Source organism: Oncorhynchus mykiss, chromosome 10 (assembly GCF_013265735.2).
Source record: "Oncorhynchus mykiss isolate Arlee chromosome 10, USDA_OmykA_1.1, whole genome shotgun sequence".
Classification (NCBI taxonomy): domain Eukaryota; kingdom Metazoa; phylum Chordata; class Actinopteri; order Salmoniformes; family Salmonidae; genus Oncorhynchus; species Oncorhynchus mykiss.
In genome coordinates this window covers 32,889,518-32,912,452 of record NC_048574.1, presented here as the reverse complement: position 1 = coordinate 32,912,452, position 22,935 = coordinate 32,889,518, and the positions used below count along the sequence as shown (strand labels likewise).

The 22,935-nt window shown below is 43.6% G+C and overlaps 1 protein-coding gene across 1 annotated transcript in view; it reads left to right on the top strand.

Annotated features, from left to right (window-relative positions):
* Positions 1-1,186: 1,186 nt before the first annotated feature.
* LOC110533665 (protein Wnt-11) overlaps positions 1,187-22,935 on the top strand; it is a 35,028-nt gene continuing 13,279 nt past the window's right edge. The window contains exons 1-5 of the mRNA XM_021618098.2: positions 1,187-1,381; positions 3,633-3,828; positions 6,309-6,553; positions 8,621-8,898; positions 16,978-17,270. Coding sequence (XP_021473773.1) covers positions 3,746-3,828; positions 6,309-6,553; positions 8,621-8,898; positions 16,978-17,270 — 899 coding nt within the window. The 5' untranslated portion in view covers positions 1,187-1,381; positions 3,633-3,745. The remainder of the gene's footprint in view (positions 1,382-3,632; positions 3,829-6,308; positions 6,554-8,620; positions 8,899-16,977; positions 17,271-22,935) is intronic.

Sequence of the window (22,935 nt, the reverse complement as noted above, 5' to 3'; positions counted from 1 at the left end):
AAAGTGTCCCATAACATAACTGCTGTCCAGTAATTGAAAGAATAATAACGTTTAATATAAATGTTCAATTATAAATGAATTCATTTAATTATGGGCTGGTTATGCCAGTTTAATAAAATACCATCCCTCTTTTTAATCTGAGTCATTCGGACCAAGCTTTCAGAACTTGAATTGTAGCCTATAGGTAGGTATTCTACACTTTGTCATCCTCTCCTTTCTCTCATAAAGTTTTTTTCCTCATAAAAGCAAACACCCGCACTAATTACCGGCGGGGGTTCCCGCTCTGTCAGACAACACACTGGAACAGTGTTAACAGTGGAAACATTCTTAATGAATGTGTCTTAAATGCGTGGGTATGTGTTTGTTTTACTGCGGGGAGAGCACTGAGCGTTACGGAATTATCTGCAGGTGGCGAAGTGAGCAGAGAGAGCTAGGTATATAAAATGTACATGGCGATGCATGGGAACATGAAGCTGTGAAGAGAAACTATAAATCAATAGTTACCTGTCTTGCTTGTAAAAAATTATGAGGTGACCATGGTGGAATCATATGTGCGTTACATATTTTCAATATTTTGTTTATTATTATCGAATATATTTAAGAAAACTCAGCATAGTTAAATAATAAATTAAAATCAGTTTTTAATTAGATAGTGATGCTGATAAGAAAACAGCATCAAATGGCCCAATGAAGGTAATGATAGTATAGTATAATGCAATATAATAATAATAGGCTAATTAATAAATAAAAATAATGATAATAATAACAATAACAGCAACAATAATAATAATAATAAAACACATAACAAGAATCATAATAATCATAATAATGATCATCATAATTATATTAACCATAATAAAAATAGCCTACATGTTATTATTCCTGATTTATATTATATATTAGCATCATTATTGTGAGCGTTAGGCTATTGTTGGCCATTGCTATTGTTGTGGGCAACCTCGAAAATAATACTGCAAAAATATATATATATAACAAACATCAACAATAACAAAAATGTCTATCATGTGTAGAACAAGATTGGACAATGAGTGTCTTACCCCTTTCCTTGGAATTCCAAATCCAATGCGCTTTGTTATGCTAAGTGTGCCTGACATCACCAGTGAGATCAAAGCCGTGCAGGAGTACTTATGAGTTGAGGCTGCCCAACTGCCAAGAGTCAGACACATTCAGCAGCTCGAGACACACCACACCGAAGAACCTGCGAGAGAAGAGAGCCGCTGCTGCTGGGGAGTAAACGATGCTTTCCTCTTTTTGGGATTCATTCGAATTACGAAATTGTGGATTTATACGTGTTTGTGGAAGATATTGAATTCAAAAGGATATTAGGCTACACGGAATTGATACTTAATCATCATTAAAGGTGAGGAGCAATGACATACGTTTTCATCACATGACTATCATAGTCTAAAGTTATCGATAACATGCTTATTTTTGTTGTTGTTTTAAAGCTTGGTAGGCTATTTAAAGCTTATATTTTATCAAGTTCTACTCTTGTAGTTTGGATAGATTGTATCCAATATATTGTTGGAATAACGACCCGACAGGCCACTTCATGAAGTTGAACGTGACTCAAAGTATTTGCATTATAACTTTAACCTCATTTTATTTGCCTCGCAAAAAAAGCTCAGATGAAAAAGCTATGACGAAGGCCTTGAGGCCGATAAGTAGAGCTTAATAAAGAACTGTGATACTAGCAAGAGCAGTGTGCGGGTTTCTCTTTCCTTCCATGTTATTCAATTGTTAACATGCACCTGCAACAAAGATAACTCAGCTGTGCAAGTGCCTTTTTGAATTTTCCTCCCGTCCCCACAGGGACTGAATAGAAGGCTTAGAAACAAGAAGACAGCTTCAAACATGCATTCATGTGGGAAATTGAAAGAGAACGATGTGGAAAAAAGTTCCACCGCTTCAGGTTGAGTGGCTGACATGGCTAATAGAGGGAATTTAATTGATATTTGTTGAAGATAATCATGGAAAAACAAATCCCAATTTAAGCTCTGCATGAATAGAGAAGTTACCCTCGCATAAACCCAATGCACTTTATGTAAACATTTAATGGGAGCTCGGGATTAATATAGCTAGGCTACTAACTAGCTACCACAACTGTAGGGGTCGGGTAGTGAAATGTTAATGTCAATGTTAAAGAAATGTTACCAATGTAGAATCGGATTTTCTTCTCTAGTCTAAATTTATGGTTGATTGCTAGCGCGTATAGGCTACCACATGCGTTTTAGTTTAAATTTCCTACGTGTCTTGTTACGCTCCTGTACAGAATATAGTCCTAACCCAATTTAGATGACAACTCGAAACGGGTCTATAAACTTGGATGGATCATCATTACACACATGGTTAATGATGCTTGTGAATATTTGGCCCTGGTGATAATATTGACATATGTCTTATTGTTTGTGGTTATAAGAATTATTAAGCAACTACTCTTCCCACTGTAAATATCACTACAACCAGTAGTGTTTTGTTTTATGCATAGATGTAAAGCTCTGAGATTCACATCGACAATAAAAGGCCCTATCTGATACAGGTAATGCCATGTAGGCCTAAAAACCGTGTCTGCTGGAGGCTATAGGTCTACTGTGCTGGTTTGTTGTAGCCTTCCACTGATCATGCTAATATCTAAAATTCCTTCTGAGATTTCTCCAAAGTTAAGTAGAAATTACAGTCAGTTTGTGGTTATATCCTATCTAGCCTAAGTTACATTTTAATTGCTCATTTGTAAAAACAAACAAAACATATATATATACAGGATATTTAGTGCAGAATTGGTCGTAGTTGGACATTCTTTTTGGGAGGGTAACACTTTTGGGAAGGTAACCTTTTATCAATTGTGAGAATTTTGTGAGAATTTTTCAGAGAATTTTTGAGATTCTGTCAACTTTCGGGAGAGTTTATGTAATTTACATGATCAGCGTTTCCCAAAAGGATCATTGAAATGTATGAGCAAACTGTGTGCTGCTATAAACTTTGCTATGCTGAATATGTGTCTTGGTGTTGTTGCAGTGGAAAGAGGCTTCCATAATTAATACATTTATTGAAATAGAGTTTTAGATTTCTCTATTACTTTTACACTATATTTTTAAAAAATGTGACAATAAATAAAACCAATATAGTATAGATTATCTTTTGACATTTTGTTTTGAATATTTGCTGTGGAATGTTGCTTTAAAGTAACTGTCCAGTGTTTCCAGATTTGAATAAATATGACCTATAAATAATGACAATATGAGTAAAATAGTTTTCCCTCTGATTTTTTTGTCATTAATTATGTTAAAATGAAGTTTTTCTGTGTGGGAATGGTGTGGGCATATTCTGGTAATTCAAAATATTCCCGCAAATAGACCGCTGATAGGCCAGCTCATCCTCCTCAGGAGGATGACATAATCCTCAATGAGGAAATAGAACAATATTATGTCTGGTCGAGATACAAGTTTGAGGTGTTTTTTCTTCTTCTCCAATTTATGCTTTGGCCACATATATGAGTATAGGATGAGTCAACAACATTATTTGGATATGAGTTAACAGAATATTAACTTTTAAATGTGAGATTCTCACTGGAGGTGCATTTTAATGGTGCATTTTTCTATTCCACCAAACAGGGGATAGAGGGTGAGACGGTGCCATGACAGTTGACTTGTGATTGCATCTAGAAGAGCCTAGAAGCCAACATTCACCTGCATTACCGTCATCTCTAAGTTGGAACATTATCATCATGAAGAAAATGTCTAACACCCTCCCGCTCTGTCTGCTTACCATTCTGCTGTTGTCCCAGATCTGCTCCGGTATCAAATGGCTGTAAGGACCTTTTCTTTCCTTATTTTTGTGTCTGCATTTTTCCTTTATTGTGCACAATGTTGTACAGAAGATGGGGCTCTCCTAATCCTTCTCGTTTTTTACTTTATTGCTTCTTAAACTGTTATAGAAAATAACAGAATATAATTTAACTTTATTGTCCATCTGAAGATTAATTATTTTGCCATATTGTCTATGTGGGTAAAAAGAAAGACAGGTTGTGTGTTTTAGTTTGAGTACTGAGATTAAATGAGGTTCTCAATTTGTTGCCTGGTGAATGTTAATAAGAAGATTTTAACTGGAATTAGAGATTGAAAAATTAATGCTCTACAGCAGGGATGGGCAACTGGCGGATCAATTTCCCCCCAAAATAAAAATAATAATAATATATATACACTACATGACCAAAAGTATGTGGACACCTGCTCGTTGAATTAATATGGAGTTGGTCTGCATAGCCAGGCACTAAAATAGAACTAAGTTCTATTTGTGACGCTTGACGCGCTGCAAGTCCCACCTCTCCCATCTCCTCATTGGTTTTTAGGAGCATATATCCATGTGGGTGATTGAAAGATGAACTGAGGTCCACACTCCAGTCCAGTCAGTGGTGGTAATGCACCTTAAAGTTTCCAACTGCCATATAAAGTCCAAAGAAGAATCCTGAACGAGGATATATTAGAAACAAACTCGGTTTACCCTTTTATCTGTGGATTAATTGTCAGTAGAGTAGAGGACCTTGTGCATTTCAGGTAAAAAAACAACCCAATTTGTATGTGCCAGGACAAATTATCTAGCAACAGCAAGTTAGCTAGCTAAATTGCCTTAAATGTTTAATGCTTTTCGACCTCTCCCCAAATTAATATAGTTGGTTCAGAGTTCGTTTAGATATTTCAACCTGTGTGTCCTGATCGCGTCTGGTGTGGGTGGACAAAATTAACATGCACATTGAAGCACGTGTGCGCCCGGTCTAGTCAGAATGTTATGCTGAAACAGGAAAGGGCCTTTCCCAAACTGTTGCCACAAAGCACTCGCCGGTCCCGTTTTGTGAGCTTGTGTGGCGTATCACTTTACAGCTGAGCCATTGTTGCTCCTAGACGTTTCCACTTCATAATAACAGCACTTACAGTTGACCAGGGAAAGGTGGCATCCTATGACTTTTGCCACGTTGAAAGTCACTGAGCTCTTCAGTAAGGCCATTCTAATGCCAATGTTTGTCTGTGAATATTACATGGCTGTGTGCTCGATTTTATACACCTGTCAGCAACGGGTGTGGCTGAAATAACCGAATCCACTAATTTGAAGGGGTGTCGACATACTTTTGTATATATATACTGTACCAGTCAAAAGTTTTGGCACACCTACTCATTCCAGGGTTTTTCTTTATCAAAACTATGAAATAACACATGGAATCATGTAATAACCAAAAAAGTGTTAAAACAATTAAAAAAATATTTATATTTGAGATTCTTCAAACCCTTTGCCTTGATGACAGCTTTGCACACTCTTCTTAAGTGATTTTGGTACATATTTGTATTCTGTTCATAGATGAATGGCCATTTTAAGCCTGCACATGATTTGGAATGGTTATTTAGCATCTGTAGCATCTGAAACCTATATGAGTAAGTTGTTAATATTTCTCTAGGCTATAACCGTTGAGCAGAAAATGTGCCTCAGAGAGAGAGAGAGAGTGAGATTGGGGATTGCATGACATTGTACTAAATCCTATCGTAGAAAGGGTCTCTCCCAGCCTTGATATTGCTACAGGGCCTGGATGTGAACCAGATGGGACCATAAACACTTGTGAGCGCTGGGTTACTAGGAGCACAGGGGTGTCGCAGTTTACCATTAGGCATGGAGTGGCCGCCCCTTCCTCCTAATCCCAAACAGGCCAAGGTGCATGAGGCATTGGCTGGTTCTCACAGAACTCTCTCCCTCGCAGTGCTCCTGCAAGACAGAAAACAAAGATCAGGAACTGACTGACTGACCAGGTTCTCTGGTGGATTTTCTATTAACTAATCTTCTATTCAGTCTAAGTGAAAACAAAGTATGTGTGCCCCCCTTTTAGATTTCCATATTCAGATGACTTATGTCAGAGTAAAGTCTCGGGTGGAATAAAATCCTTTAAACCAATGAAGAATGTAAATGATGATAGATTAATAGATGTAGCGCCGTCAGATTTGGCTTTTTGCCTATGATGAATAAATTGTTTGGCATGTTCTGGAACCTCCTCTAGTGAACTGAATCAGGAGAATAACCTGATGCCTAGCTGTGGTCTATTATGTTTTACCTGTTCGTGACTTTTTGAGAGATTTCCATTGGCATTTCCTTTGTATCTCCTAAGTCAAGTGGTTCAAATGCCAAAAATGTTCCCCATTCCAAACAGCTCTCATTGTGTTTGAATGGTTGAAAACATGTGGCTCAGTATATGGCACAAGTAAGAAAATGACCTTGTATTGGCTTCTGCATGTCTGTTTCTGTTCCAGGGCCCTATCACACACACCTGTGTCCTTACACATCAACCAGACCCACCACTGCAAGCTGCTGCCGGGCCTGGTGTCCTCACAAGCCCAGCTGTGTCGGAGCAACCTGGAGCTCATGCAGACCATCATCGCTGCAGCCCGCGAGGTCAAGAAGACCTGCCAGAAGACCTTTGCTGACATGCGCTGGAACTGTTCCTCTATTGATATCCCCAGGGACTCCTCGAGGTATCGACCGGACCTTGACAGAGGTAGGCCTACTGGTCACAATCTATTATTTATGGTGGTTAGAACTAGGCGTAAAATACAGAAATCAACTCCAGAATACGGGAGTAAACTATGTGAAGATCTATTGACTGAAATGGTGGTGTGAGATCCATTGTGCTCGGTGTGCAAACTAACGTTTTTTTTCAAACGAACTAGGAGTGATCTTCTCTGACCAAATGATTAGCACAGCAGAAACCCTGTGTCCTTGGTGGGATTCAAAAATCTGACCTAAGTGTCGCTGGAGATTATTTACAAGAGAGAGTTTAAAGCTTTAATTATTATTGGTGGTCTTTTGTGCTCTGAGGGCAGAGCTCACTGTGACAAGCAAAGGATACCATTCTTCTTTGTGTCCCCTTGAAAGAAAGAAAATCATCTGCTATCACCCTACCCACTCACCTCCATAATATCTGTGCTACAAAGTTCTTCTCTTTAAATTCCAAGTACTTGATGTGGTTGTCTTCATAAATTAGATACAGATAATCTTCAAACGTATCTGTAACTTGTGACACTTTGTCTTTTGTGTGTATTTTGTATTTTTTTGTTATAATATTTAATAATATTTTATGTACACTTTATGTACAAACTTTCCCTGTATTTCCCTCTTGCCAGGTCGCCCTCACAAAATAGGCTTTAACCTCAATGGATCTTAACTGGTTAAATAAAGGTTAATTAAATTGTTTTAAATAGTAGTACCTTTTCTGTTGCACAATAGATTCCACTATGTAAGAGATAGTATTGAGTTGGACAGTGACTATTAGAAGGGATCTAGATATCTTTTTTGTGGCATCTCATCCTTCTTCACATTACCTAAATGCATCTGTTTTTCTATAGTAAAGCATGATGTGAAATATTGCCAGCGATCTCTGCGGAACATACTTCTTATGAATAGGCAGGCTCTTAGTTGCTCCCTTCAGTACAAAGCATTAGTAATGTGCCTACATTTTTTCTATTGATCCTCGTTTCATTAAATGCACACTCCTTGCAGTGTTTTGAGAGTCTTTCCGTGTTCTGGACTTGTACCTTGATGGGTTCATTTCCATTGCCAAAAGGATCTTTGCTGAGCCAGACAGAACCAATGCCAGTTCCAGTTTTACTGAGTTTGGGTGAAGATGTAAAAACCCCACAACAAAGAGCTGGCTTCTAATCAAAGGTTTAGTGAGATAGCTCCACGATGATGCGCCTCAGGAAAAGACAGGCTCCATCTGTCAACTGTTAGACCAGTCTTAAGAAGCCCCTGGCAGACTCTAGACGAATGCTCTTCTTCATACAGGGATGTCTTTGATGGCCTGAATGGTTCTTTCTTCCAGTCTCCTACCTCCATCATCCAGCATTGACATATATGCCATCTGTGTGTACACACTTCATTACCTATACACTGAGTGTACGAAACATTAGGAACACCTTCCTAATATTAAGTTGCCCCCCTTTTGGCCTCAGAACAGCCTCAGTCCAACAGGGGGATGGACTCTACAAGGCGTCGAAAGTGTTCCACAGGAATGCTGGCCCATGTTGACTCCAATGCTTCTCACAGTTGTGTCAAGTTGGCTGGATGTGCTTTGGGGGGTGGACCATTCTTGATACACACGGGAAACTGTTGATTTGAAAAACCCAGCAGTGGGTTCAGTTCCTGACACACTCAAACCGGTACTCTGTTAAAAGGCACTCTGAATGACACACATACACAATCTATATCTCAATTGTCTAAAGGCTTAAAAATCATTCTTTAACCTGTCTCCTCCCCTTCATCTACATTGATTGAAGTGGATTTTACAAGTGATATCACTAAGGGATTATAGCTTTTACCTGGATTCACCTGGTCAGTCTGTCATGGAAAGAGCATATGTTCCTAATGTTTTGTCCACTCACTTTATAACATCCATATTATTCTCTCTGGCTGTATAACCATATATGCCTAGTGACTTTGTCATGTTACCCTCACTAAGGGTACAGGTTAGGGTTAAATGAAGGTTACATGAATGAAAAACAATAACAGTTAATCTACAGAAGTCAGTTCCCTCACTTACAAGGATTTGTCTTGTTGTTCTCAACAGGCACGAGGGAGTCAGCGTTCGTGTACGCCCTGTCCGCGGCAGCCATCAGCCACACCATCGCGCGGGCGTGCACATCGGGGGACCTGCGGCTGTGTTCATGTGGCCCCATCCCCGGAGAGATCCCTGAGCCAGGCTACCGCTGGGGTGGCTGTGCAGACAACCTGCACTACGGCCTGGTCATGGGCTCCAAGTTCTCTGACGCCCCCATGAAGATGAAGAAGGCAGGCTCCCACGCCAACAAGCTGATGCACCTGCACAACAGTGAAGTGGGGAGACAGGTAGTTACACATGCAGATCACGGATATACTCACTGTTTATGCTAATCAGATATAGTAGTAGTAGTATTAGTGGTAGTGGTAGCGGTAGTGGTAGTGGTAGTAGTAGTAGTAGTAGTAGTAGTAGAAGTAGGGGTAGTGGTAGTGGTAGTAGTAGTGGTATTAGTAATGGTAGTAGTAGTCTTAGTGGTAGTAGTAGTGGTAGTGGTAGTAGTGGTAGTGGTAGTGGTAGTAATGGTAGTAGTGGTAGAAGTAGTGGTAGTAGTGGTAGTGGTAGTAGTGTTAGTGGTAGTGGTGGTGGTGGTGGTAGTTGGAGTAGTGATAGTGGTTTTAGTTGTAGTGGTGGTAGTGGTAGTGGTGGTAGTGGTAGTGGTAATAATAATAGTAGTAGTAGTAGTAGTAGTAACAGCAGTCTGGATTGAAAGAGGGATATATGAATATACGGGTGGACATATGAGTAGGGCTCTGGCGGTCATGCCATTTTGTCAACAGGTGATGGTAAAGAAAATAACTGCTGTCTCACACTAATTTACCGTTAATGATCATAAACACATTTAGCATCTCCTGGCTTCCACGCATAGCCTACAAGCCACTGATGCAGACCTTGTGAACTTCTACATTTTAAAAAGTCTAATAAATCCATGTAATAAATCCATTATTTATTTTAGACAGGTCTAAAGAAACATTATATGAAGAAAATGTAGTCTATTTCAGAAGAACAGAGTAGCATACTCTGAGTTGTCCTTATGTTAGGCCCTGATCTGGATATGCCATATGGCTATGGGCTAGGTTCGAATCCCCGAGCTGACAAGGTACAAATCTGTCGTTCTGCCCCTGAACAGGGCAGTTAACCCACTGTTCACAGGCCGTCATTGAAAATAAGAATTGGTTCTTAACTGACTTGCCTAGTTAAATAAAGGTCAAATAAAATAATTTGCAGACAAATTTAGCTTAGAATTCCATGGCATTATTTTATTTTAGAGTATGAAGAATACAATTGAACATAGCTGAATAAAATAGAAAGTATATTTTCTCCAAACGATTTGAGGGAATGCACATGTGGCCATTCTGTGTTGAGTGGTTAACAAAGAAACAGGTACTACTATATGCTTAATTTAGAGTTATTTATGTAACTTAAGTGGTGATACAAATGTTGGGCTATATGTTTGGATTTTTAATACATTCTAAGGCTGCATGATGCGACTGTCAGGTGCGTGAATGAGGACCCAAAAGCGAATTAACAAAACAGAGTTTCTTTAATGACGAAACACACGTAGGCTCAGATGGACAGGCAGATTCCGACAGGACAGGACAAGGTTAGATGAACAGGCAGATTCCGACAGGACAAGGTTGCAGCAAACACGACGATAGTCTGGTTCAGGCATGAGTAACACAAACGAGAATCCGACAAAGACAGAAGCAGAAACAGAGAGAGATATAGAGACCTAATCAGAGGGAAAAAGGGAACAGGTGGGAAAAGGGGTGAATGAGGTAGTTAGAGAAGACAAGGAACAGCTGGGGGAAAGAGGGGAAGAAAAGGTAACCTAATACGACCAGCAGAGGGAGACAGGGTGAAGAGAAAGAACAGGAACAGGACACAACATGACAATACATGACAGTACCCCCCCACTCACCGAGCGCCTCCTGGCGCACTTGAGGAGGAAACCTGGCGGCAACGGAGGAAATCATCGATCAGCGAACGGTCCAGCACGTCCCGAGAGGGAACCCAACTCCTTTCCTCAGGACCGTACCCCTCCCAATCCACTAGGTACTGGTGACCACGGCCCCGAGGACGCATGTCCAAAATCTTACGGACCCTGTAGATAGGTGCGCCCTCGACAAGGATGGGAGGGGGGGGGGGGGGGGACGAGCGGGGGCGCGAAGAACGGGCTTAATACAGGAGACATGGAAGACCGGGTGGACGCGACGAAGATATCGCGGAAGAAGAAGTCGCACTGCGACAGGATTAATGATCTGAGAAATACGGAACGGACCAATGAACCGCGGGGTCAACTTGCGAGAAGCTGTCTTAAGGGGAAGGTTCTGAGTGGAGAGCCAAACTCTCTGACCGCGACAATATCTAGGACTCTTAGTTCTACGCTTATTAGCAGCTCTCACAGTCTGCGCCCTATAACGGCAAAGTGCAGACCTGACCCTCTTCCAGGTGCGCTCGCAACGTTGGACAAAAGCCTGAGCGGAGGGGACGCTGGACTCGGCGAACTGAGATGAGAACAGCGGAGGCTGGTACCCGAGGCTACTCTGAAAAGGAGATAGCCCGGTCGCAGACGAAGGAAGCGAGTTGTGGGCGTATTCTGCCCAGGGGAGCTGTTCTGACCAAGACGCAGGGTTGCGAAAAGAAAGACTGCGTAAGATGCGACCAATAGTCTGATTGGCCCGTTCTGCTTGACCGTTAGACTGGGGGTGAAAGCCGGAAGAGAGACTGACGGAAGCCCCAATCAAACGGCAAAACTCCCTCCAAAATTGAGACGTGAATTGCGGACCTCTGTCCGAAACGACGTCTGACGGAAGGCCATGAATTCTGAAAACATTCTCGATGATGATTTGTGCCGTCTCTTTAGCAGAAGGAAGCTTAGCAAGGGGAATAAAATGAGCCGCCTTAGAGAACCTATCGACAACCGTAAGAATAACAGTCTTCCCCGCTGACGAAGGCAGTCCGGTGACAAAATCTAAGGCGATGTGAGACCACGGTCGAGAGGGAATGGGAAGCGGCCTGAGACGGCCGGCAGGAGGGGAGTTACCGGACTTAGTCTGCGCGCAGACCGAACAAGCAGCCACGAAACGACGCGTGTCATGCTCCCGGGTGGGCCACCAAAAACGCTGGCGAATGGAAGCAAGCGTACCCCGAACGCCAGGGTGGCCGGCTAACTTGGCAGAGTGAGCCCACTGAAGAACGGCCAGACGAGTAGGAACGGGAACGAAAAGAAGGTTCCTAGGACAAGCGCGCGGCGACGGAGTGTGAGTGAGTGCTTGCTTTACCTGCCTCTCAATTCCCCAGACAGTCAACCCGACAACACGCCCCTCAGGGAGAATCCCCTCGGGGTCAGTGGAGGCTACTGAAGAACTGAAGAGACGAGATAAAGCATCAGGCTTGGTGTTCTTAGAGCCCGGACGATAAGAAATCACGAACTCGAAACGAGCGAAAAACAGCGCCCAGCGCGCCTGACGCGCATTAAGTCGTTTGGCAGAACGGATGTACTCAAGGTTCCTATGGTCAGTCCAAACGACAAAAGGAACGGTCGCCCCCTCCAACCACTGTCGCCATTCGCCTAGGGCTAAGCGGATGGCGAGCAGTTCGCGGTTTCCCACATCATAGTTACGTTCCGACGGCGACAGGCGATGAGAAAAATACGCGCAAGGGTGGACCTTGTCGTCAGAGAGGGAGCGCTGAGAAAGAATGGCTCCCACGCCCACCTCTGACGCGTCAACCTCGACAACGAACTGTCTAGAGACGTCAGGTGTAACAAGGATAGGTGCGGATGTAAAACGATTCTTGAGGAGATCAAAAGCTCCCTGGGCGGAAACGGACCACTTAAAGCACGTCTTGACAGAAGTAAGGGCTGTGAGAGGAGCTGCCACCTGACCGAAATTACGGATGAAACGACGATAGAAGTTTGCGAAGCCGAGAAAGCGCTGCAGCTCGACGCGTGACTTAGGGACGGGCCAATCAATGACAGCTTGGACCTTAGCGGGATCCATCTTAATGCCTTCAGCGGAAATAACAGAACCGAGAAATGTGACGGAGGAGGCATGAAAAGTGCACTTCTCAGCCTTCACAAAAAGACAATTCTCTAAAAGGCGCTGGAGGACACGTCGAACGTGCTGAACATGAATCTGGAGTGACGGTGAAAAAATCAGGATATCGTCAAGGTAAACGAAAACAAAGATGTTCAGCATGTCTCTCAGGACATCATTGACTAATGCCTGAAAGACAGCTGGAGCGTTAGCGAGGCCGAAAGGAAGAACCCGGTATTCAAAGTGCCCTAACGGAGTGTTAAACGCCGTCTTCCACTCGTCCCCCTCCCTGATGCGCACGAGATGGTAAGCGTTACGAAGGTCCAACTTAGTGAAAAACCTGGCTCCCTGCAGGATCTCGAAGGCTGAAGACATAAGAGGAAGCGGATAACGATTCTTCACTGTTATGTCATTCAGCCCTCGATAATCTATGCAGGGGCGCAGGGACCCGTCCTTCTTCTTAACAAAAAAAACCCCCGCTCCGGCGGGAGAGGAGGAGGGGACTATGGTACCGGCGGCAAGAGCTACAGACAAATAATCTTCGAGAGCCTTACGTTCGGGAGCCGACAGAGAGTATAGTCTACCCCGGGGGGGAGTGGTTCCCGGAAGGAGATCAATACTACAATCATACGACCGGTGTGGAGGAAGAGAGGTGGCCCTGGACCGACTGAACACCGTGCGCAGATCGTGATATTCCTCCGGCACCCCTGTCAAATCACCAGGCTCCTCCTGTGAAGAAGAGACAGAGGAAACAGGAGGGATAGCAGACATTAAACATTTCACATGACAAGAGACGTTCCAGGAGAGGATAGAATTACTAGACCAATTAATAGAAGGATTATGACAAACTAGCCAGGGATGGCCCAAAACAACAGGTGTAAAAGGTGAACGAAAAATTAAAAAAGAAATGGTTTCGCTATGATTACCAGAGACAGTGAGGGTTAAAGGTAGCGTCTCACGCTGAATCCTGGGGAGAGGACTACCATCCAAGGCGAACAAGGCCGTGGGCTCCCTTAACTGTCTGAGAGGAATGTCATGTTCCCGAGCCCAGGTCTCGTCCATAAAACAGCCCTCCGCCCCAGAGTCTATCAAGGCACTGCAGGAAGCTGACGAACCGGTCCAGCGTAGATGGACCGACAAGGTAGTGCAGGATCTTGAAGGAGAGACAGGAGTAGTAGCGCTCACCAGTAGCCCTCCGCTTACTGATGAGCTCTGGCTTTTACTGGACATGAAGTGACAAAATGACCAGCGGAACCGCAATAGAGACAGAGGCGGTTGGTGATTCTCCGTTCCCTCTCTTTAGTCGAGATGCGGATACCTCCCAGCTGCATAGGCTCAGCACCCGAGCCGGCAGAGGAAGATGGTAGTGATGCGGAGAGGGGGGCAACGGAGAACGCGAGCTCCTTTCCACGAGCTCGGTGACGAAGATCAACCCGTCGCTCAATGCGAATAGCGAGTTCAATCAAGGAATCCACGCTGGAAGGAACCTCCCGGGAGAGAATCTCATCCTTTACCTCTGCGCGGAGACCCTCCAGAAAACGAGTGAGCAAAGCCGGCTCGTTCCAGCCACTGGAGGCAGCAAGAGTGCGAAACTCAATAGAGTAGTCTGTTATGGATCGATTACCTTGACATAGGGAAGACAGGACCCTGGAAGCCTCCTCCCCAAAAACAGATCGATCAAAAACCCGTATCATCTCCTCCTTAAAGTCCTGATACTGGTTAGTACACTCAGCCCTTGCCTCCCAGATTGCCGTGCCCCACTCACGAGCCCGTCCAGTAAGGAGAGATATGACGTAGGCGATACGAGCAGTGCTCCTGGAGTAAGTGTTGGGCTGGAGAGAAAACACAATATCACACTGGGTGAGGAACGAGCGGCATTCAGTGGGCTCCCCAGAGTAACACGGCGGGTTATTGATTCTGGGCTCCGGAGATTCGAAAGCCCTGGAAGTGGCCGGTGGATCGAGGCGGAGATGGTGAACCTGTTCTGTGAGGTTGGAGACTTGGGTGGCCAGGGTCTCAACGGCATGTCGAGCAGCAGACAATTCCTGCTCGTGTCTGCCTAGCATCGCTCCCTGGATCTCGACGGCTGAGTGGAGAGGATCCGAAGTCGCTGGGTCCATTCTTGGTCGGATTCTTCTGTCAGGTGCGTGAATGAGGACCCAAAAGCGAATTAACAAAACAAAGAAAAAAGTTTCTTTAATGACGAAACACACGTAGGCTCAGATGGACAGGCAGATTCCGACAGGACAGGACAAGGTTAGATGAACAGGCAGATTCCGACAGGACAAGGTTGCAGCAAACACGACGATAGTCTGGTTCAGGCATGAGTAACACAAACGAGAATCCGACAAAGACAGAAGCAGAAACAGAGAGAGATATAGAGACCTAATCAGAGGGAAAAAGGGAACAGGTGGGAAAAGGGGTGAACGAGGTAGTTAGAGAAGACAAGGAACAGCTGGGGGAAAGAGGGGAAGAAAAGGTAACCTAATACGACCAGCAGAGGGAGACAGGGTGAAGAGAAAGAACAGGAACAGGACACAACATGACAATACATGACAGCGACTCTAATGATGATTTGAAAAATATTGCATGAAAGGCATAAGCTCTGCTTTGTTTTTTCCGCAGGCTGTACACACTTTATCAGTCTCTTATTCACAATTTGACAAGCACTTGATAATGCCTCGAATTTCCCGGCTCTATCCATGCCTTTTGCGGACAATGGCCGTTGTGCTCTTGGGCTGAATATAATAATTATAATTCCTTTCTTCCTCCTATCACTCACAAGGCTCTCCATCATGTGGCCGTGAATTCTCACAGGCTACAAGTGAAGACAGACACATGCGGGACACAACTGCATGCGTCCTTATACAATTCCCAGGCGCATATCAAAGATATTGGAAGAACTGTCCACATTTATTTTTTGTCAGCCAACAAGATGAGTAGGCCTAATGAACAGCAAAAGCTCTAGCCTATGTCAATCTACTATCCCCCATAGTACAAACCTTGACCTATTCAATTCAGTGTGATAAATAAATATTCCAAATATAGTCTGGGACAGTTGTGGGATGCGATTGATCCCAAATGAATACAACCACTAGCATCAAAAAAACTGTTTTAAGCAATGAGGCTGATGCAACCGATCAGGACGTTTAGCTTAAAATGTTGATAAACTATTAGGCTATTTCTTAACATTATAAGCTCAGCAATGCTCACACTGCAGTAGGCTATAAGCGCGAATGTTCCATTAGCAGGAAAACACCATTCTCAAAAGTGACCACAAATGTGATAATGTATGTATTTATTTTATTATAAAGGTGCATTTTTATGGTGAAAGTTATCTTCCCCAAACTTGAAACTCACCCGCTGCGTACGTATTCCATTTAGGCTCTACACCCGTTATAAAGCGGATTAATGTGCTTTATTTTAAGAAGTTATTTGGCCACTTTAGTTGTGATACAAACCTTATCAAAATATATAGGCATATGGGCTAGGCTACATGTAGTGTGCGACTATGATTTGAAAAAGTCGCAAAAAAATGTATGCGCTGCTTGCCTTAAGATGGGATTCATTCACACGTGATAATATATAATTCATAGGTGATAGGCTAACATTGTCACCTATCACACTATTCTTGATTTAATCTTGTCTTTACATATACTAAATAATATATGTGTGAAATGTGTTTTGATTTAGAATGGACCATTATCATGCACCTGTCTCGAAACAGGGGCTGCAGAAAAAAATACATGTCATCTTTGCACTTAAATAGAGAATGGAGGACGCTTTTCACGTGGTTCATTTTCATGCCAGCCAGGTAGGCTATACTCCTGTTGTAAAGATAAGCAATGTGCTTAATACTAGGAAAGTAGAGAAATAAATATAGTATGCCATACCTATAGAAAGCTGATAGGATCCTCCTCTTTTTAATAGAAATGTTGCTCAACATGAGCTAATGGGCTCTAATGAAGTGTTTGATTCGATTTTCGATGACATTTGCATTGATGTCAGAGGAATTAGAGGGACAATAGAGTGCGGAGTACCATGCAGTTAGCAAGTTTGGTAGGCTACAAATGACCATCAGCAGCATCAGAGCTTGGAAAAGCCAAATTACCCTGACTAAACGGTCAGGTGGAATTTGACTGCAGTCATGACTCCTGACCAGCGGTGTGGTGGTAATACGGTCACCCTAACAGCCCTACATATGAGCATGTACATTTATAACTCTTGTAATTTATAATGCCTTTGTAGAATATTTTACGTATTTTCTGCCATAGCATCAGCCTCAGTAGTAACAGTGTTTGACATTCACATCCTCTATTTCTCCCCCAGGCCCTGAGGGATGCGCTGGTGATGAAATGTAAGTGTCATGGTGTGTCTGGCTCTTGCTCCATACGGACCTGCTGGAGAGGCCTGCAGGATCTGAAGGATATCGCCATGGACCTGAAGACCAAGTACCTGTCAGCCACCAAGGTGGTGCACAGACCCATGGGTACGCGCAAGCAGCTGGTTCCCAAGGACATCGACATCAGGCCCGTTAGGGAGAACGAGCTGGTTTACTTGCAGAGCTCCCCAGACTTCTGTGCCAAGAACGACAAGCTCGGCTCCATTGGCACCCAGGACAGGTGAGACTGTTACAGTGTGTGTGTGTGTGTGTGTGTGTGTGTGTGTGTGTGTGTGTGTGTGTGTGTGTGTGTGTGTGTGTGTGTGTGTGTGTGTGTGTGTGTGTGTGTGTGTGTGTGTGTGTGTGTGTGTGTGTGTGTGTGTGTGTGCCTTATGTTCATAAAAGCAGGGTGTAGTGGGTGGCACATTGTGGAAGTATATACCGTATAAAATCAGAGGTCCTCTTTTGCAAAACTCTAGATACTCAGTTTACTGGCCTGGCTCTGTCTGGACCAATCCTGTTTGTTTTCTCAAGCGGGTAGTTTGTCCAGGATGTTGATTTAATTAGCTACCACCCACTCTGGTGGCAGACACCATTTTGTTTTAAGAATCTCTGACAAAGAAAGTGGTCCCGGAGATTAGCCTGTCTGTGGTATGTCTGAGCACGTGTCCCTGACATGACCGTTGTGACTTGGGCCCTTGTGTTGCAATCAGACAGGGGTGAGTAATGCGGTTATTCTTAGGGCCTGAGTGCATTCAGCTGATATCGATATGAGAGGTAATGGTCCCCAAAGATAGAATAAGACTCTCTATTCATCTGAAGTGTTTTATTAGGAATTAGAAACTGGTTGGTCCGAGCCCTGAATGCTGATTGGCTGACAACCGTGATATATCAGACCATATTCCACAGGTATGACAAAACATTTATTTATACTACTCTAATTACGTTGGTAACCAGTTTATAATAGCAATAAGGCACCTCTGGGGTTTGTGGTAAGTGGCCATTGAGTCATGCATAAGAACAGCCTTGGCCATATACCACACCCCCTCAGGCTTTATTGCTTAAATATGTGTTGCATGTTGTTGGTCTGACAACTGTGAGAACTTAGCGGAAAGTAACGGACGTTTTCTTTGTCTGAGGTAAGGGCCAGATATAGAGAGAGGTCTGGCCACCCCCTTCTACAAAAATGTGCTAGCCATCTTTGGCAGCCTAGTGGATTTTCTGCCTTTCACATTTTCTGCCTTTCGCATGGGTATCCATTTTAGCAGCATATTCCTGAATTTCTGCTATTTGGTTTTGGACTGCAGAAGACGTATTACAAATGTAAAAAAGGAGTAGGGTTTTGTGGTCTGCAGCTCTTGGAGCTGGAAATGCAGACTAACATATGTGGACCATTGAAAACAGCTAATGCAAATGTATCTTTACTGTTCCTGGAGCCAGCTATAGTCCAAATGTCAAGTGTCATGTGCCTAGCCCTGAGCTACTGGGCAGCAGGCCACTTAACAGATACTGTAACCTGAAGACATATTGCGCGTCAGGTACACTCACTGTGCTCCATGTATTTGCTGCCCCCAACCTGATAAGGTTCTCACCACACGTGGTCTATAGCATGTACACTATTTAGTCCTTTATGTAGAGTCTTAAGGCACCATCAGTCAAATCAAATCAAATCAAATGTATTTATATAGCCCTTCGTACATCAGCTGATATCTCAAAGTGCTGTACAGAAACCCAGCCTGAAACCCCAAACAGCAAGCAATGCAGGTGTAGAAGCACGGTGGCAATGAAAAACTCCCTAGAAAGGCCAAAACCTAGGAAGAAACCTAGAGAGGAACCAGGCTATGTGGGGTGGCCAGTCCTCTTCTGGCTGTGCCAGGTGGAGATTATAACAGAACATGGCCAAGATGTTCAAATGTTCATAAATGACCAGCATGGTCAAATAATAATAATCACAGGCAGAACAGTTGAAACTGGAGCAGCAGCACGGCCAGGTGGACTGGGGACAGCAAGGAGTCATCATGTCAGGTAGTCCTGAGACATGGTCCTAGGGCTCAGGTCCTCCGAGAGAGAAAAAGAAAGAGAGAAAGAGAGAATTAGAGAGAGCATACTTAAATTCACACAGGATACCGGATAGGACAAGGAGAAGTACTCCAGATATAACAAACTGACCCTAGCCCCCCGACACATAAACTACTGCAGCATAGATACTGGAGGTTGAGACAGGAGGGGTCAGGAGACACTGTGGCCCCATCCGATGACACCCCCGGACAGGGCCAAACAGGAAGGATATAACCCCACCCATTTTGCCAAAGCACAGCCCCCACACCACTAGAGGGATATCTTCAACCACCAACTTACCATCCTGAGACAAGGCCGAGTATAGCCCACAAAGATCTCCGCCACGGCAAAACCCAAGGGGGGGCGCCAACCCAGACAGGAAGATCACATCAGTGACTCAACCCACTCAAGTGACGCACCCCTCCTAGGGACGGTATGAAAGAGCCTTAGTAAGCCAGTGACTCAGCCCCTGTAATAGGGTTAGAGGCAGAGAATCCCAGTGGAAAGAGGGGAACTGGCCAGGCAGAGACAGCAAGGGTGGTTCGTTGCTCCAGAGCCTTTCCGTTCACCTTCACACTCCTGTGCCAGACTACACTCAATCATATGACCCACTGAAGAGATGAGTCTTCAGTAAAGACTTAAAGGTTGAGTTTGCGTCTCTCACATGGGTAGGCAGACCATTCCATAAAAATGAAGCTCTATAGGAGAAAGCCCTGCCTCCAGCTGTTTGCTTAGAAATTCTAGGGACAAATAGGAGGCCTGCGTCTTGTGACCGTAGCGTACATGTAGGTATGTACGGCAGGACCAAATCAGAGAGATAGGTAGTAGCAAGCCCATGTAATGCTTTGTAGGTTAGCAGTAAAACCTTGAAATCAGCCCTTTCCTTGACAGGAAGCCAGTGTAGGGAGGCTAGCACTGGAGTAATATGATCCAATTTTTTGGTTCTAGTCAGGATTCTAGCAGCCGTATTTAGCACTAACTGACGTTTATTTAGTGCTTTATCCGGGTAGCCGGAAAGTAGAGCATTGCAGTAGTCTAACCTAGAAGTGACAAAAGCATGGATTACTTTTTCTGCATCATTTTTGGACAGAGAGTTTCTGATTTTTGCAATGTTACGTAGATGGAAAAGAGCTGTCCTTTAAACAGTCTTGATATGTTCTTCAAAAGAGAGATCAGGGTCCAGAGTAACGCAGAGGACCTTCACAGTTTTATTTGAGACGACTGTACAACCATTAAGATTAATTGTCAGATTCAACAGAAGATATCTTTGTTTCTTGGGACCTAGAACAAGCATCTCTGTTTTGTCCGAGTTTAAAAGTAGAAAGTTTGCAGCCATTCACTTCCTTATGTCTGAAACCCATGCTTCTAGCGAGTGCAATTTTGGGGCTTCACCATGTTTCATTGAAATGTACAGCTGTGTGTCATCCGCATAGCAGTGAAAGTTAACATTACGTTTTCGAATGACATCCCCAAGAGGTAAAATATATAGTGAAAACAATAGTGGTCCTAAAACGGAACCTTGAGGAACACCGAAATTTACAGTTGATTTGTCAGAGGACAAACCATTCACAGAGACAAACGGTTATCTTTCCGACAGATAAGATCTAAACCAGGTCAGAACTTGTCCATGTAGACCAATTTGGGTTTCCAATTTCTCCAAAAGAATGTGGTGATCGATGGTATCAAAAGCAGCACTAAGGTCTAGGAGCACAAGGCCAGATGCAGAGCCTCGGTCTCATGCCATTAAAAGGTAATTTACCACCTTCACAAGTGCAGGCTCAGTGCTATGATGGGGTCTAAAACCAGACTGAAGCATTTCATATACAACAGCCTTTTCTAAAATTTTTGAGAGGAATGGAAGATTCGATATAGGCTGATAGTTTTTTTTGACATTTTCTGGGTCAAGATTTGGCTTTTTCAAGAGAGGCTTTATTACTGCCACTTTTAGGGAGTTTGGTACACATCCGGTGGATAGAGAGCTGTTTATTATGTTCAACATAGGAGGGCCAAGCTGGAATAGGGTCCAGTATGCAGCTTGAAGGTTTAGAGGCCATGATTATTTTCATCATTGTGTCAAGAGATATAGTACTAAAACACGTGAGTGTCTCACTTGATCCTAGATCCTGGCAGGGTTGTGCAAACTCAGGACAACTGAGCTTTGAAGGAATACGCAGATTTAAAGAGGAGTCCGTAATTTGTTTTCTAATAATCATGATCTTTTCCTCAAAGAAGTTCATGAATTTATTACTGCTGAAGTGAAAGCCATCCTCTCTTGGGGAATGCTGCTTTTTAGTTAGCTTTGTGACAGTATCAAAAAGGAATTTCGGATTGTTCTTATTTTCCTCAATTAAGTTGGAAACATAGGATGATCGAGCAGCAGTAAGGGCTCTTTGATACTTCGCGGTACTGTCTTTCCAAGCTAGTCGGAAGACTTCCAGTTTTGTGTGACGCCATTTCCGTTCCAATTTTCTGGAAGCTTGCTTCAGAGCTCGGGTATTTTCTGTATACCAGGGAGCTAGTTTCTTATGAGAAATGTTTTTAGTTTTTAGGGGTGCAACTGCATCTAGGGTATTGCGCAAGGTTAAATTGAGTTCCTCAGTTAGGTGGTTAACTGATTTTTGTCCTCTGGCGTCCTTGGGTAGACAGAGGGAGTCTGGAAGGACATCAAGGAATGTTTGTGTTGTCTGTGAATTTATAGCACGACTTTTGATATTCCTTGGTTGGGGTCTGAGCAGATTAGTTGTTGCAATTGCAAACGTAATAAAATGGTGGTCCGATAGTCCAGGATTATGAGGAAAAACATTAAGATCCACAACATTTATTCCATGGGACAAAACTAGGTCCAGAGTATGACTGTGACAGTGAGTAGGTCCGGAGACATGTTGGACAAAACCCACTGAGTCGATGATGGCTCCGAAAGCCTTTTGGAGTGGGTCTGTGGACTTTTCCATGTGAATATTAAAGTCACCAAAGATTAGAATATTATCTGCTATGACTACAAGGTCTGATAGGAATTCAGGAAACTCAATGAGGAACGCTGTATATGGCCCAGGAGGCCTGTAAACAGTAGCTATAAAAAGTGATTGAGTAGGCTGCATAGATTTCTTGACTAGAAGCTCAAAAGACGATGCACGGGGGATATGGTCACTAGTGTAGCCAGGAGGTGAGGCCTCATTTAACACAGTAAATTCATCAGGCTTAAGCCATGTTTCAGTCAGGCCAATCACATCAAGATTATGATCAGTGATTAGTTCATTGACTATAATTGCCTTTGAAGTAAGGGGTCTAACATTAAGTAGCCCCATTTTGAGATGTGAGGTATCATGATCTCTTTCAATAATGACAGGAATGGAGGAGGTCTTTATCCTAGTGAGATTGCTAAGGCGAACACCGCCATGTTTAATTTTGCCCAACCTAGGTCGAGGCACAGACACGGTCTAAATGGGGATAGCTGAGCTGACTACACTGACTGTGCTAGCGGCAGACTCCACTATGCTGGCAGGCTGGCTAACAGCCTGCTGCCTGGCCTGCACCCTATTTCATTGTGGCGCTAGAGGAGTTAGAGCCCTGTCTATGTTGGTAGATAAGATGAGAGTCCGTCACTCCTCAGCAGGTCAGGCTAGATCCTGTTTGTGGGTGAGTCCCAGAAAGAGGGCCAATTATCTACAAATTCTATCTTTTGGGAGAGGCAGGAAACAGTTTTCAACCAGCGATTGAGTTGTGAGACTCTGCTGTAGAGGTCATCACTCCCCCTAACTGGGAGGGGGCCAGAGACAATTACTCGACGCCGACACATCTTTCTTGCTGATTTACACGCTGAAGCTATGTTGCGCTTGGTGATCTCTGAC